Below are 16,132 nucleotides of genomic sequence, written 5' to 3'. Positions count from 1 at the left end.
TCTAGTCTGTGCCAAGAAGGTGGACCACTGGTGAGCGTGTGTCCGCGTCCGGTACCGGAAGCGTACACCTCGATCCAATCGTCACGACGTACACGATAGCGAGGTATGCGTCCAGGCTGGTCCATAGTGCCGGCAATAACTCGGCTGCTATTTCAGGAGATCTAATTCGAGCCGGGTGACGGTAAGCTTTTAACAGCAGCGCTGCTAGCATCATCCACCGTCGTCGCCAGTGCCACCACCACCACCACCACCACCTATGGCACCTCCACCACCACCACCACCGCCAAAGACGACGATAACCACCGGAACGAAGAGTCTGGTGGCAGAGAGGCTGGTGCTCGCGCAGTCTCCCGTGCGCGCAGTTCCTCAATACACCGACACTGTTCCTCTGATCCTTCAAGGTAAATCATATATTTCATCGTTTTTTAATTAAATCGCATCGATTAAGCTATGGTTACGGTGGGGTGTTCCGATGAACTGTAGTTTCGATGGACATGTCAGAAAACTGAAATTCAGAATGTCTCGTATAACGCGCGTAACATATTTGGAGAGGATTTCTAGTCACTCGATACATACAAACCATGTGTCGCTTTTTCGAATAAGATTTTAACGTTTTGCGGCTCGTGAAAGTATTTGGATACACCAGAGCAATGAAATAGCAATTTAGAATGTTTAGGATAACTCATAATATATTTAGAAAAGGTTTTTAATAGCCTGGTGCATATGAACCACGTGTTGTTTTCTGAAATAAGATTTTTACAAACGCTCATAGTTATCGTAGAAAACTTTCATGTATATGTACCTGACTAGAAAAACTGCGCATCATTGTGTTTATTATAGCATTTACACGTTAATTAGTTAGGTGCAAGCATACTTAACAACACTTACATGTGATCGCAAAAGTTTGATACCATGAAAATGAAACGTAGAACTTGATGAAAAATTGCTTTATTAGGAGACACAATTTTTTTGTAACCACTGTATATTTAGTGCAAATGAATTATTCGTTATATTAATAAGCCCGAATATTCAAAGGGAACATCACTTAACGCTTATTATACATATATTTAATATGGCTATTCATAGTGTATACTGATTTTTTTACTAAATATATGCTTATAATAAATATCTTGTAACTTATATATATATATATGTACAGTTTCAGATTGATTTCAATTTTATAATCACGATAGTCGTGTGTCATTACAGTGTCAATGAAATTTCAAAATGTGTTACGTAACATACATAACATATACATGAAAGTTTCCTGTGGTCAGTGTTCAGATACTTTTAGCGGCTACTGTATGCATATACAATGATTTTTACGAATGTATGCATTCCGGCCTTCGAACGTTTCATTTGTCAGAACACGCGTTTATTGTAACTATAGCCTTATTCGCTCTTCGTCGTCGATCTTCTTAAACCGTCAAGCTTCCTTCCCTCTATTTACTCGCTGTTAGGGAATGAAGTATTAAGAATAAATAATAGTTGGTTGTAAAAGAGAATCGTAAAACGAAGATGAGCAGGAAGACAGGGAATTTGAATGGAGAATTCGTGTTTGAAAAACAGAGTTTTAACGCGAACGAAGAACTGCCAAGAGAGACTCGTCATAGCATTGATAATGATTAAGTTGTGCTACAACGATCGAAGATTGTTGGACGTATGCCCCTTAAGTTGACTCGATTCATGTACGTCGCCAAAATCGGCCAGCTTTCAAGCAACAAACTGCTCGCTTGGCAGACGTCCACGAGGAACGTGTGGACCGCGATCGCCTCGAATTTGATCGCCTGGTATCTCGCGCGTTTTGGAACAGAAGGTCGTAAGACGCATATTTTGCATAAATGTAAAATCGTTCGCTAAAGCTCAACGAAGACCAATCAAGCTTTCTTGAGGTGGACATTAAAAGATTATTTATTTCGAGTGGCTGAAATTCAGTGGCTTTCTAATCTCTAGGATCTTGATGCTCTCTTACCAACGAATAGCAGTTGTTTCGATGAACTTATAATAGATGCAGGCGATATAGCGAATGTATGAATCATAAAATCGCTTAGTAATTAAAGTTTACAACTCTCGACGACTGTGACAATTAATTCGAGACATAATAGGTTTCATAAGCAGCTTGATGTTAACTCACAATCAATTCTTTCTTTGCGGTATATCTAAGAGAAATGAAACCTAAGTGGAAATTTGTTAGATGTCATAATGATTATGCTACACTTTCGATATTTTCTGTATTTCTGTATGTCTGTGCGTCTTTTAATTTTCCACGAACGCGTCAATCATCCGCAATCTATCTATCATACCGCAATGTTACTTCGATTTCTTTTATTTAAAAGAATACTAAGCGAATTCCTTTTCGTAATAACATTAAAAAGATTCGACAATATATTTCAATTAATCGAAGAAAAAATGATAAGCGATAGATACTTTCGCTAACGCGACAAACCACAGAAAAACCTTTAATGGGTTTAACTATGTTTTATGACCTTACTGCATCGTCTATTATACCTTTCTACGTTAATAAATGAAACAGACATGAATTAAGTAGGAAAATATTTTGAAAAAAACTGAAGGCAAGGAGACGTCTACCACGGTGAAACTTCTCAGAACTATTTATAAAGCACACGGCCTCGTGGTAGAACGCGGTTGCCTATCATGGTCGTCCCGCGTGCAAAGCAAACTGACCGGAACTTTCGCCCGCTTTCTCACCCTCGATCTTGCAGAGGCTTTGCAAACTTGATCTTTGCATAAGTAAATGATGTGCGTTTCGTAGATGATAGAGGATTCTTGCTGAGTAACGTCTCGCTTTAAGAGTCATTGACACGACCTTTTTTCTGGGCTTCTGCTGTTAGGAACGTATTTATGAATGTACGTATGGACGTATTAAAATGCTGAAAGCTGGACGAGACGAATGGCAAGTTCTACGTAAGTAGGTTTTTCGTTACCTGAAAAGTTTGTTGTCTTCTGTAAATAGATAATATACTTTTCTTATGGCAAGAAGATTGGCAATTTATACGAAGAAGGATTTAAGTTTGTTTGATTTAATATCCTAGTCTAGTTTGCTTTTAATCGAACGTTCTAAGTATTAGACTTATTGTTAGACGGTTAGTTGATTTTTATGGATAAGAAGCTTTGTTTGCAGGAAAATGAGCATTTAACAATCCATAAACAGGTTTTAAGGTTTCGTTAATATTCCAATTTATTTTAATATTCGTGGTACTTTCTAAATATTAAAGTTACGATATCGGCTCTTCCGAATAGGAAGTGCATTACACTGTTTAATCTATAATAAATAACATCGTGGTGTTAGATTTTCTTAGATTTTCCCTGATGTATCCTTTTATAGTGCACAATTATTGAAAGTCGACGTTTGTGCGTAGGTTTCTTGTTATTGGCAAAATTAGCCTTCGGTGGTTGGATATTACCCAAAAATTCATTATACTCGATGGATATTTCTTAAATGCTTGAAACGAATATTTTGCAATTTCTCAATCTCTTATCTAAAAATTGAATCCTCCATTATTATCATTACTACTTATTCTTCTTATCATATTAATTTTATCATATTAATTATCACGTTAATATTATTATTTCTACTTGTTTTTTCTTTTATCATAGCTATCCACAATTATACGCAATTGCAATGGGCTTTCACAAAGTCTATAGTTAGAAATTTGTCATACGAAACAACGATAGGTACAGAAAACACAGAAACTTGCACGTTCCTTAAAATACTCTTTATGATCACGTTGTGTGAACGTTTAGTGTTCGTTCTCTGTCCCTTTGTTGCTATTCTAAGGTATCAACACGAGCATCTTTTCCGAGTGACTAAAAAACACTTCTCAAGAGATTGGAATAATGCCGGAAACACGTTTAGGAATAACACGCGGTTTTGCAGCTTTTGCGTTGATTTCTCGGCGAAAGAAGTGAATGAGTAAACGCTTTTGGATTGCGCAACGTTCACGGAAACGTTTATTATAGTACACAAAGCAACAACTGTGTTTGTTTAACTCTATTTCCAAAAGATTCGCAGTCAACAGTGATACGAGCATAACCGAAGACCGAAACACTTTTATTACCATCGATTAAAGAATTCTTAAGCATCCTGATACAGTGTACGTATCGTTTCTCGTTGCTGCATTTTTATAAATATTAATTTCTATTTGTAAATTTCGACTTGTTTTATTCATTTCTATTTATGTTTATTTATTTTTCGCCTTATTTATAATTCGCTCGTTCTCTTCCATTCTATAAGATATTTTATTACGTCAACATTTTTCGAACGATATACAGCGAATAATAGTCGAACGTATGTTCGTAATACGAGCCTCTCAAAATCCAAAGTAATCAATTTCACTTTTTGTAAATTTCTCGATATTATTAATAGATAATATAATTAATGTTCGATTCTCGAGAAACCAGTGATCTCCTTCCATAAGTTTATTCATCGCAAGGATATGACAGGAATAATAATAAATGCGAAACATTAACGTCATACCTCTATACCTTTTAATTTACGTAACTAACCAGCGCCACTTCTGAATAGTTGGTATAAGTGAAAGAATTAATTGAAACTAATTCAGCGCAAGGTTTAAACTTCGAATGCTATGAAACTATTTCGTGCGGCATTAAACGAGACGAAAAACGTTCTAGAAACGATCGAGACAGCGGAATAATTTACGAATCACGATTCCAAATATGTAATCGGTATACTGTATCGGGAGCATAGCTTGCATAGAATCGGCCGCAGAGGACTTCCTAATTTCCGTATTCGCGAAAACGGGTCAAAGCTATTTTCGCGCGAGGCCTGTCGTGTTCGAAACAGCCGCCAACGCTTCTCTGCCATCGAGAAATGCACCAGACTAGACCTAGAGTCGTTCATTTAACGTTCTCGACCTGGACGCGATCGCATGCGGTTCATTTTCGCGGAAACGCTGGATCGGGAATCCTGAAAACGCGCCGGTTACTATACTCACGTCCAATGAAAGTGGCTCAATGTCGCGGTTAAATAAGAACTGAGAGACGAAAAGTGACGAATTCCTCGTCTTTTTTCTTTCTTTTATCGTGAAATAATCGGAGAAGAATAAGGTGATTACAGAAACTTTTTGTGACAAAGGTAGATTAACATTGTGAAATTGGGACAGAAGAATGTGAAAATTGTTGTTTTTGAAAAAATTGTTCGAGCAAAAGTATGGGATAATATTGTGACTAACTGGAAATCGACAGGAAAGAGGTATTAATTTTCACGTGGAGAAGAAAAAGGTAATTAGAGAAATTTTCCTTAGCAGAAGTAGGTTGATATCACGAAAATGGGACAGAAGAATAAGGAAACTCTTGTTTTTGAAAAATTTGTTCGAGCAAAAATATGGGATAATATTGTGACTAACTGGAAATCGACAGGAAAGAGGTATTAATTTTCACGTGGAGAAGAAAAAGGTAATTAGGGAAATTTTCTTTAGCAGAAGTAGGTTGATATCGCGAAAATGGGACAGAAGAATAAGGAAACTTTTGTTTTTGAAAAATTTGTTCGAGCAAAAATATGGGATAATATTGTGACTAACTGGAAATCGACAGGAAAGAGGTATTAATTTTCACGTGGAGAAGAAAAAGGTAATTAGGGAAATTTTCTTTAGCAGAAGTAGGTTGATATCGCGAAAATGGGACAGAAGAATAAGGAAACTTTTGTTTTTGAAAAATTTGTTTGAGCAAAGATATAGGACAATATCGTGATTAATTAGGCATTGAAGAAGAAAAGATGAAAATTTCTGTTTTTAATGTCGAGAATTTGGAGAAGAACGAGATAATTGCGAAAGAGTATTAAAGTAAAAATAGATTACTTCGTTCGATATTGTGAAATTGGGACAGGAAACGTCGAAATTTCTGCTTTTGAATAGGGTTTGAGAGAGGAAAAGTGAACATTCGTTCTGCTTGAACGTAATTTAAATGTTGAAGAAGAACAAGGTAATTAGAAATTACGTATTTAGGTAAACTAGATTGATATCGAATAGTATTTGAAACAAGAATAAAGTGAAAATTTCTGTCTTTATCTTGGAAAAGTTAGAGCGGAACGAGGTAATGGGGGAATTAGGCAAAAATAGATTAAGATCATAATTGAATAGTGCGATTGGTAAAGAAAAGAAGAAAATTTCTTTTATTCGCGTGGAGAAGTTCGAAAGTAAATAACTAATAAAACACAAGCAAAAGAAATTTATTAAAGTAGAAATAAATTAATATCGTAGTTGAATAAAAATTTCAAGAGCAAAAGTGAACAGCATTCTGTTCTAATGCGAGAAAGTTCGAACGGAGCTAATAACAAAACTCGAAACAATAAATCACTATTATTTTTAGAATTCGGATAAAGATCAAGAAACAAGACAAGATAAATTGAGATTTTAGTTGAATGAAAAAGTTTCAACAGAGAAATAAAGAAAGATTTTTTTCTAATATGAGAAAGTTGAAACAGAACTAACAAACAAAGGAAACTAAGGACAGATTGTTATTGCAATTAAATAAAGATAAAAAAATAATATTTAACCGAAAAAATACTTCAAATCGATAACAGAATAAACGTGAAATAGCAAATAAAAAGCAATATACAAATCTTTTTGTAATATGTAACAGATGTAAAATGAACGTTATAAAAAGAAAAAGAAATGAAGAATCATACTGTTCGTTCGAGTTCGTTTGTTATTTCATCGATTTATTTTTACTACGCTTGTAATACCTTACGAATATCGACAGCTCGCTTGAAGAACGATGTTTGCTTTGGGTTCCAGGCAGCCAGTCGAAGATCCAGAGGATCAAAATGTCGGAGGCGGAAGGTGAGGTCTTCTTTACGAGCTGGCGTCACGATCTTCTTTGAATATCTTTGGCCTACGATTATTCGAGTATCGTATGATAGATAATGAACGAGCGAAATTGGTCTACGTTAACTCAGGGAAAAATGTACGATGATCGCGGCTTCTGAATAAATACGATAGGGCGTACGATTGTCTGCAAAACGTAACATCATTAACGAAACGTTACTTCTTCTCTTTTCTCTCATCTTTCAATCCTGACATTCTTTTTTCAATTCATCACACTGAACTATCGAAGGACATTCTTTGCACGTGACTGACTACTAAAAAAGGAAGGATTAAAAAACCGAAAGAAAGAAAATAAAATGAAGTACGTACATCTTTCTGCGATGTAACCATTGCTGTGTTTTCTGCTACGTTAACCCTTTAACAGTGTAGCCTCAAAAAGGTTCGAGAGAATCATCGAATACAATACCACATTTGTAATATATTAGTAATCTATCGTTATTTAAAGCTGCAAAAAGTATTAGCACATTATTGTGTCTATTATAACATTCAGGCTCAGGTTTATTAAATTTCATATTATTTGCCAGTACTTTCGTGTAACTACAAAAATTTGACTGTTTAAGAACAAAATGTAGAGCCTAATGAAAAAAAAAATGAACTCTTTACTGGAAAATAAAACCATGTGCCAATACATTTTTTGTAACCACTATATCTTGATACAAATGAAAGGTGTGCAGATCCATTGTTGATAAAAAAAACTGCTTCATTCTCTTCATCTGACACGTTCCATTTTAATGCCATTAAATTTTTCCAGATATTCAAAACGTCGTGGAGAACCATAATCTCCAGAACATCGTCGAGGGAGAAAGTGGAAAATCAAATACCGTGGAATATTTAGACACCTGCGAGGATATCCCAAAGGAAACCGTAAAAGAATATCCAGAAGAGACCAAGGAGGAATTATTCAAAGAGGAAAAAGAGAAGGAGACGTACGTGGAGAACGAGAGGAAATCGATGGAAATAGAGAAGAAAGAGGCCGCACAACCAGGTTCGTGACGCACGGTAATTCGAGGATAGATGGATCACCTGTTTCGAATCGAACGAATCTAGCTCAACGCATTCCGTGGTTGTTAGTTGCGTGCGAAATGAAACGCGAAGCAATTTCAAGGATTGTTAAATCCTTGTGTTTTAGTCTGTTATCTTCTGACTAAACAATCACCTAACTTCGATTTAACAGACCTATATAATTGTTATTTTCTATCGATCTTTATGGTATAAAGAGCACTATGCTATGACCTGGATAAATTAGGCTAACTCTACTGGAAAAATTCGTGACTTTGTTTCACCACTTAATGCACATGCCTCTGATATATGTGGATCTATGTGTGATAGATTGTTTTTAGTCTATCGATTATTTTATTCGCTCATTTTCACGAACTTAAGGTATCTTATACTAAGATATTTTAATATGTATAATATAAGAGATATATTATACATTTATTTTCTGTGTTCCAGTGTCAATTGGCTATTATAAAGTGTCAGTTAATTATTATAAAAAATTCGTAAATCGAAGAAAGATTTATACGTTAAGGAGCTAAATGTTGTTTAATATAAATTAAATGCACTAGCTTTTTATAGCAATCCGAACACTTTGATTTTTAAGCTCTTTCAGATTAATCTAAATGTATGAATTCAAGAAACTTGAAATATCTTGATCAATGTAACCTGGTATTTACTTGACTTGATTCTCAAGTTTTTACACTCGTTCGCGTTCAACCAGTTGCTTATTTCTTGAACGAAGTAGTACGTGAATTTTACTAAACTGTAAAAGTTAATAAGAAATTAACAATTAAAAGTAGTATTTCTTATCTTCTTATAGAATTTAGAATATAAATGAAAATTTTCGTGTCAGGAACTATGATAAAAGGAATGAAATTATTGCAGTTTGATTTATCTATAATCTAGTAATTATAAATTAGATCTTGTCAAAAATAAACAGTTGTCCATTTACTTTTGAATGGTACCGTACATTTCATGCAAACTAGAATCGCTGTTATTTTAATTATGTCAATCACTGTACCATGGACACAATTAGAATCTACAAGAAGAATTTACAACTTCAAAATGAAACAGCACAGAATAGAAATGTAAAAAGTCCTCTTATCAAAACGAAGATATAATTCTACTTTCTTAGTTATCGGTTAAGAAGAATCTCAACCAATCCCAACGTTATCTATAAAATTGGTGTAATAACGAAGAGGTTGATCCATCTGGCTCCTTACCAAAGAAGCTAACCACCAATAAGACCCATAAGTAAAAACCTACTCTCCTTACATATATCTACAATATCGTCTTCGTATCAACTTTTACAAATCAACCCAAAGAAACGTCTTCTTTTTAAAGAAGAAAAACGTGAAAAGGAACGAATGATGGAGTATCGAACTGGTTTGAATTTCGAATTAGCTGCTCATATGGGGCCGATCTCTCGTCTCGCTGCGCGGCGTCGTTCGCGATTCGTCAGGGCTCTCTCTCCTCCGGTGGGCAGCTCCGCGAGGCGTTGAACGAGCGACCGAAAATAAATCCCCGCGGAGAATCCCGTGGCTTTTAAATAAAGCGAGCGCGACTGCCGGTCAAGCTAAGCGGCTCCTCCTCGCGAAAACGCGTTTCACGCGTTCCTTTTGCGTCTCGAGCCAACACACACCGACTTATTCTACTTCCACACGACTCTTGATTCTCTCTGGTCTCGCTAGAAAAATCAACAAATAAGAAATATCAAATACCCTTTCTAGTGTGACCAAAAAAAAAAAAAAAAAAAAAATCATAGTAACGAAAGACAACGTACGTAAAAGGTATAACAGAAAAATAAAAAGGTATCAGAGACGAGAAAGGTAGATATCCCTTCGTGTATCGTACTTCCTCGTGTACCTTTAAAACCAGTTAACATCTCTAAACGATAGAAAAGATTCAAAGATGAAAAAAGTACATCTCCTCTCGTCTTTCGTGCTTCCTTGTGTATCGTCAAATAAACGTAGAATATAAAAAGGACACGAAGATGAGAAAAATAGATCTTCCTTCGTATACTGTCAAAAAAAAAAAAAAAAAAAAAAGGGAATCAAAGATGAGAAAAATAGATCCTTCGTGTATCGTGCTTCCTCGTGTGCCGTCTCTGCGCTGTGTGTCCTCAGGTCGTCTCTGGGTTCAACCCTCGTCTCGTGTCGTTTCTTTTTCAGCGAGTTCGAGCACCGTGGACAACGACGAGAAAATCAAACGAGAGGAAACCTCGACAAGAAAAGAAGGGACTGTGACAGGTACCATCGATGGACGAAACGAGAACCAGCCAGTCGGTGAGTGGAATTCATTGCCGCTACTGGTAGAACGTCTACGCGCGGCTCTCGAGCTCACCCTAGGGGGTCGCCGCGAGGACGAACCACCAGCGCTTCCCGAAGACTCTGGCGTCGACTCCGAAGAGGACTTCCGGATTCGTACTTCCATGGAACAAGTTCTGGGCAACTGCAAGGAACCAGAATTGAAGAAAGACTTGAAATTCCTCGAAGATTTGTTACTATCGGATATACAGACCGCTTTGTCCCGTCTTCGAGAGACTTTAGAGAAAATCGACGTGAATGCGCTGGCGAAACACGGCGCAGCTTCTGATCCTACGAGTAAATTGCAGTTATTAAGGTTGGTATCTAGTTTGTTGTCTAGACTACAGATGCCTGAGGAGACCACGGTGAAGATTCCTGTGCTTCCTTCGACGTCTTTGAGCAGGAGACGAAGAGGAACGAGACACACTATCGGTGTTTCTACGGAAGAATTGGCGAAAGCTAGGAAGTGGTTAGAAGAGGAGAGAAATAGTCTCCCTTTGGGAGAGATTTCGCCTGTTATAAAGGAACAGAAGGAGCAGAATATATCTACAGTTAGTGCGATTGACAGAAAGCCGGAAGAAGTTCGCGATAAATGCACGAAAGACGCGATAAATCAAAGACAGTTACTAGAGGATAAGAATAAAGAAATTAGGGACAACAATTGTGTGTGTCGTGGGATTCAACAGGTGGATGCAGCTGATACTAAGACTGTTGGAGAGCTAAATATGTACCAGGCTCCGTATAGAGCTAACAATTATCAAGAGAAAGAGAATAACGAGAATATTATTGAAGATAGCGATGAAAGGAGTCGCGTAAGCAAATTGGCGGCTATTCTTCGGCAACGGGCTGAGTTAGCTTCAAGTAGTGGAAAATACGGGAATAGTAACAAATTTAGTGCAAAAAAGTCGAAGATCAAACGTGCGAACACTATTGATATTCCTAGTTACTTGAAGCTTCAAGCTGAGACTCTTGGGCATGAAGCTACAGGCTGTTTGTCATTAAGAAAGCCAATTAGTGTCGGAGACAAATCGTTCAATTCTAGCAATGTTACCGTTCCTACTTTTCAACCTAAGACAGAAAACGATAGGAAATTCCTGGCTTTAATTACTAAAAATAACGAAACACCATCAGTTGCGCCAGTAGTCCCCTTCAAGACGTTTGGACGCACCATGGATATGTCGTCACTGACTAATGAAAACTGGAACAGTAAATTTTCCAACATTAAAACAACCTTTGATAAACCAACGATGAGCGAAGAGAAGGATAATAAACCTTCTTTAAAGTTTCGAGCTAATAAAATGTTCCCTGGACCGACTCAGGCACAAGTTTACTCTCATTCTACTCCAAATTATTCTAACTATTCTGCGCCAAATCCTCAGATAAAGATGGAGTCAACAGGTTTCAGGCATGCCCCTTCCTCTCCTTTTCGTAAAATAGAAAGACCTTCGCCAGGATCTCCATCCAAGGTTCCTCCATCCTATCATTGGTCAAAGAACGCTCCAGTACCAACAAACACGCTGAAAGAAAAAGCTAGAATGATGTTTGATAAGGAAACAACGCAACAATCTCCGAAATTTTCTAGAGCCAATGTAGAGAAACCTAGTTTTCCTCGACCACCGTGGATAGAACACGAGAAAAACGAGAACAGAGCTAATAACACGGTTACAGAGAACGGTAAACTGGATTATCGATCTTTTTGCAAACAGTTCGCGCCATTCGTTGGAAAAACTTCCATGGAAACGATGAAACTCGAAGAACAGCGCCAAAGAGAACTGGCTCAACGAGACAACGTTACTGGAGTGGTGGATGGCAAGATTTCTTTCAAAGTAGTTCCAGACAAACGTGTTCAGACTCATGAGTATCCTCCTATGGAGCATCGAGGATCTAAAGACATATTCGAAGCGATAAAAACTGGAAAAGATCGTGAGAATCGATTTGGTGAGAATAATTTTGCAGATACTACATTGAGAGGTAGTTCGTCGGTGGCCGTGCAAACTGGAATAAACGAAGAGCATCAGAACGAAGGTAGATCTTTCAGAGTGACGCCTAAAATTTCAAAAGGTCAGACCTTGGTTTGTAGTAACGCTGCTGTACAGACTTCTAACAAATTGGATAGACCAACGATATCAGTAAGTGATGTAGAAAGTGAAAAACAATGGAGACCTTTATTTTGTGAACAGTCGGACTCTGATCAGGTGTCTGAAAATCGTCAGAGATTTATTCTGGATCACAATCAGAATTATCATACTGTATCCAGTGGTTCTGAGTATAATAATCCTGTAGTGGTTCCTGGTATACGTCAGATTCCTAGTGAGCAAGGTTTCAGAGAATCCTTGCCTTTTCAAGAAACGCAGAATTATGAGAAACAATTATCTGGAAATCCTGTGAATAGTTACGAGTCTGAAGATAACCAAAAATATTCTTCCGCTTTGGTTCCTTCTGTTTTGTTTAATGGTAACAATCCATCTGACGAAATATCAAATGCAACAGAAGAAAAGGAGGATCTTCAGAAGACACCAGATTGGCCTATAGAAAGTTCGACTTTTCCGGATGATGAAAATATTCAAAATCAAGATATCAGCCCAGATATTGGAGTGGTTACAAGGTACACGTGTGCTATTGCAACGGTTGCATCGTCCGTGGATAGTCCTGAACCTCGATCAGAAGAAGTGGCAGTGGATTCCAGGACGTCTTCGTCACCTTCTCCTTCACAGTTTTCTTGGTCCAGGTCTAGACCACCAACTAACGAGACTATTGCTTCAGAGGATGAAATTCGTCGACATAACTTGCTGCAACAGAGCTTGGTTCGTCGCCTGCAGAATGAAATCACTTCTTTGAATGATCAACCTCATCAATCTTCTAATTTTGGACAACACCTGACTGTCAGTCAAGCTCAGACTAAATCCTCGAGTCAATCTCCTAATTTAGTTCCTCAACAGCAAAGTTGTAATCAATCAAACACTGTGTTGAATCATCAGCAACAGAGTTTTAATCAACCGAATATTGCATCCAGTTACCAGCAACAGAGTTTCGATCAATCAAATATCGCATCAAGTCATCAACAGCAAAATTACAAGCAACCAAATATTCCATTAAGTCATCAACAACCTGTAAACGTGACTCAGAATGTGCACCATCCACAATCGACTTTTAATCAAAATATTTACCATCAGCAATCGAATATAATTCAGCAGGAACAAAGATACGATCAACCAGCAAACTTCGATCGACCGACAGGTTCTCAAGGACCAAGTCGATTTAAATATCTAACACCAGTTCCTCAGAAGAAGCCAGAGCCACCTCGAGCTCGTTCACCAGGTCCAGTGACCGTGAACAGGGTGGTTGCTTTACGGGAAGCTTACGAACAGGTGCCAAACCCTCAATCGAAATCAATTCACAAGGAACGTTCTCCAGTTCCAAACGGAGCGGTACCAATCGACTCCAGTGACGAATATTTGGTATCTTGTGCGAATAAAACCTCTAGATCTATAGTGCTCTCGAAATCAGAGTCCTGGCACCAATTGGCTCTCTCCAATCGTTATCCTCGAACACCTAAAATAAACACACCAGCATCAACATCTTCGTTTCAAAGCTCTCATCCAAAACCACCGAAACCAAAGTCTCCATCTTCTCAGAAATTGAGGTCCAAACAATTTGAAGCGTCGTCAATGGCGGACAGCGTCAAGAAGATGGAAGATAAGATCAGACAGTATTTCGATCAACCAGGTGATCATGTAGAATCGAAAGATTCTTTGAAACACAGAAGATCTCCTAGATTTGCGTCTAAAGGGATGGTTGGACTGTCTCGTAGTCGTACTATGCCTGGTTTATCTGATGAAAAATTGTGTCTTTCGATAACCACCCCTCAACAAATGCCATTATTAAACGTGAACACCGCAGATGTTGACAAAGTGTTCGACGATCTGTTCGAGGAAGCTACGAGGACGGATAATCAGTAATAAAACTGGTTTGAATCTCTTCGTTTATTTAGCGTGACGTGTATTTGAGGAATACAGGACGTCATATTGGATCTTCTTGGATCTGCTATTTCTTGGTGCAGCTGGATGATTTGTTTTATACTAACGATTCTGGTTGTGGAAAAAATTCACGATTTCTAGTCGTCGATAAATGTAATTATCCTCCTGTCTTAGGAGAAGATCTCTAGTATCGTGTCCGAATCTGAGGTACGTCTTGGACAATTATCGATCTGCTCGCGACGTTGCAGAGTGTCTTTCATAAATTAAGAAATCAAAGGGAACGAGTAGAAAAAATGGATATAAAACTGTGTGAGGAGGAACAAGTGATAGATAACGTTGTAATATTTAATTGGCAGCGTTGCTTGTTGTGATGCGGAGAAGACATTAAGTGAAGCTTCGAAGCTACCAAAAGGAAGTTTAAGTGAAGTGACAAATAAAAATAAGAGATCTTCATATAGAAACTTAAAAAGGAAACAACAACAAAACAAAACAAAAAAAAAAAGAAAAATTACTGAAGGCAGTGGATCTGCGTGAATTTTAACAGAGGAGATCAAGCCAACGTCGAAAGTCATACATACGTTAAAGTGAAGTGAGCATAAAAAATAATAAATATTCGTATAGAAATAAAATCAGAAAGAGGAGTTACCGAAACCAGTTGATCTATGTGCATTTCGACAGAGGAGATCAACTAACGACGAGAATTATACACAACTAATTAACAACATTATTTGTTGTGTATGACGCGACTTATAATACAGAGAAGACATTAAGTGAAGCTTCGAAGCTACCAAAAGGGAGTTCAAGTGAAGTGAAAAATAAAAATAATAAATCTTCATATAGAAACTTAAAAAAGAACAAAAAAAAAAGAAAAGCAGTGGATCTGCACGAATTTGAACAGAGAAAAGATGAGCCAACGTCAAAGGTCGTTCGTCGAGGAAACAAGACTGAATGCTAAAATGATTATTGCTCGCGTGTTCAGCACGAAAAGGGGCGCGCGTTTTCTCATGGAGAAAGTTTCCTCTCTTGTTTCGCGTCGAAGAAACGCCCCATGTGCGCTTTTCACTCTTGTTTGTTTCATGTTTCATTTTTTTCTTAATTTTCTTTTCTTCTTTTCTTTTTCTTTTTTTGTTCTTCTTCTTTTAATAAGCCTCGAGTCGCGCTCTGCGCGCGAACACGTTTTGCGGACGGACGTTCAGAGTCGCTAGAAGGTCGTGCCAAAGCCCGAATAAAGCAGTGAGTCACAGCCCTTCTTTTGTTGATCCTTTTTTGACGCGCAGTAGCGTGTAGCTTGCACCAGCCGGACTGTGCACGAAGTTTGAATAGTAGCATACAGTGATGAACAAAATTGTTGGCACATAACATCCTATTTTCTATAAACTTATGTGTGAATTTGGGAAAACACGATTCTTTGCTCAACGTTCTTGTGAAATACCTTGCGTAACTATAGAACCAAAATCTTGAATACTTAAATCGTTCAGTACGAGATGGAAGGTAGAACAGGGTAAAATCTGACCAAAATCGTGCAAAATTATAGTTAGACTTACAACAATTTCATTTTATTGTATCCTGAGCTCAATTTTTGTAAAATCAAATATTCTTTTATGTCCAGTTTAATCCATTGCTTTTGCAGGAAAAAGAATAAATTGTTTCTAAATACGAAATATGTACTTCTTTCTTTATCACGCCAACGTATAAGAATATGTAACGCAGTATACAAAAATTGAATGTTATTAAATGGTTTTATAATTACGAAACGCACTATATGAGAAGTAGAGTTTGGAAACGGTTGATCAATTTAGAAGAAATAGTTTCATGTCAGAAGTATTTCAATATAAAATAGCTGTAGATTTGAAGATACAAGATTTTTGAAAAATATTTGATTGTTACGTTTCTTCAACTTATTTGATAATATTAGTTTGCATAACTAATGTCATTGATATAATTTGTAAAGGCAACTCGTTATACATTTTTTATTATTTTATTATTT

At 37.2% G+C, this 16,132-nt stretch overlaps 1 protein-coding gene across 9 annotated transcripts; it reads left to right on the top strand.

The window, feature by feature from the left end:
• The first annotated feature begins 13 nt into the window (after window positions 1–13).
• Window positions 14–14,653, top strand: LOC117154210 (uncharacterized). Of its 9 annotated transcripts, XM_033328989.2 has the most exons (5): window positions 14–103; window positions 157–401; window positions 6,777–6,821; window positions 7,618–7,851; window positions 10,034–14,653. In XM_033328989.2, the coding sequence occupies exons 2-5, from the start codon at window positions 257–259 to the stop codon at window positions 14,125–14,127; spliced, it is 4,518 nt and encodes a 1,505-aa protein (XP_033184880.2). In that variant the 5' UTR covers window positions 14–103; window positions 157–256; the 3' UTR covers window positions 14,128–14,653. The 9 variants fall into 9 exon arrangements, with proteins under 9 accessions (XP_033184880.2, XP_033184881.2, XP_033184884.2 ...); XM_033328990.2 differs by lacking the exon at window positions 6,777–6,821; XM_033328993.2 differs by lacking the exon at window positions 14–103 and having other exon boundaries at window positions 298–401; window positions 6,777–6,945.
• Window positions 14,654–16,132: the final 1,479 nt, after the last annotated feature.

The sequence above is a fragment of the Bombus vancouverensis genome, chromosome 3 (assembly GCF_051014615.1).
Source record: "Bombus vancouverensis nearcticus chromosome 3, iyBomVanc1_principal, whole genome shotgun sequence".
In the NCBI taxonomy this organism is placed as follows: domain Eukaryota; kingdom Metazoa; phylum Arthropoda; class Insecta; order Hymenoptera; family Apidae; genus Bombus; species Bombus vancouverensis.
This window is presented reverse-complemented; position numbering and strand designations above follow the sequence as displayed.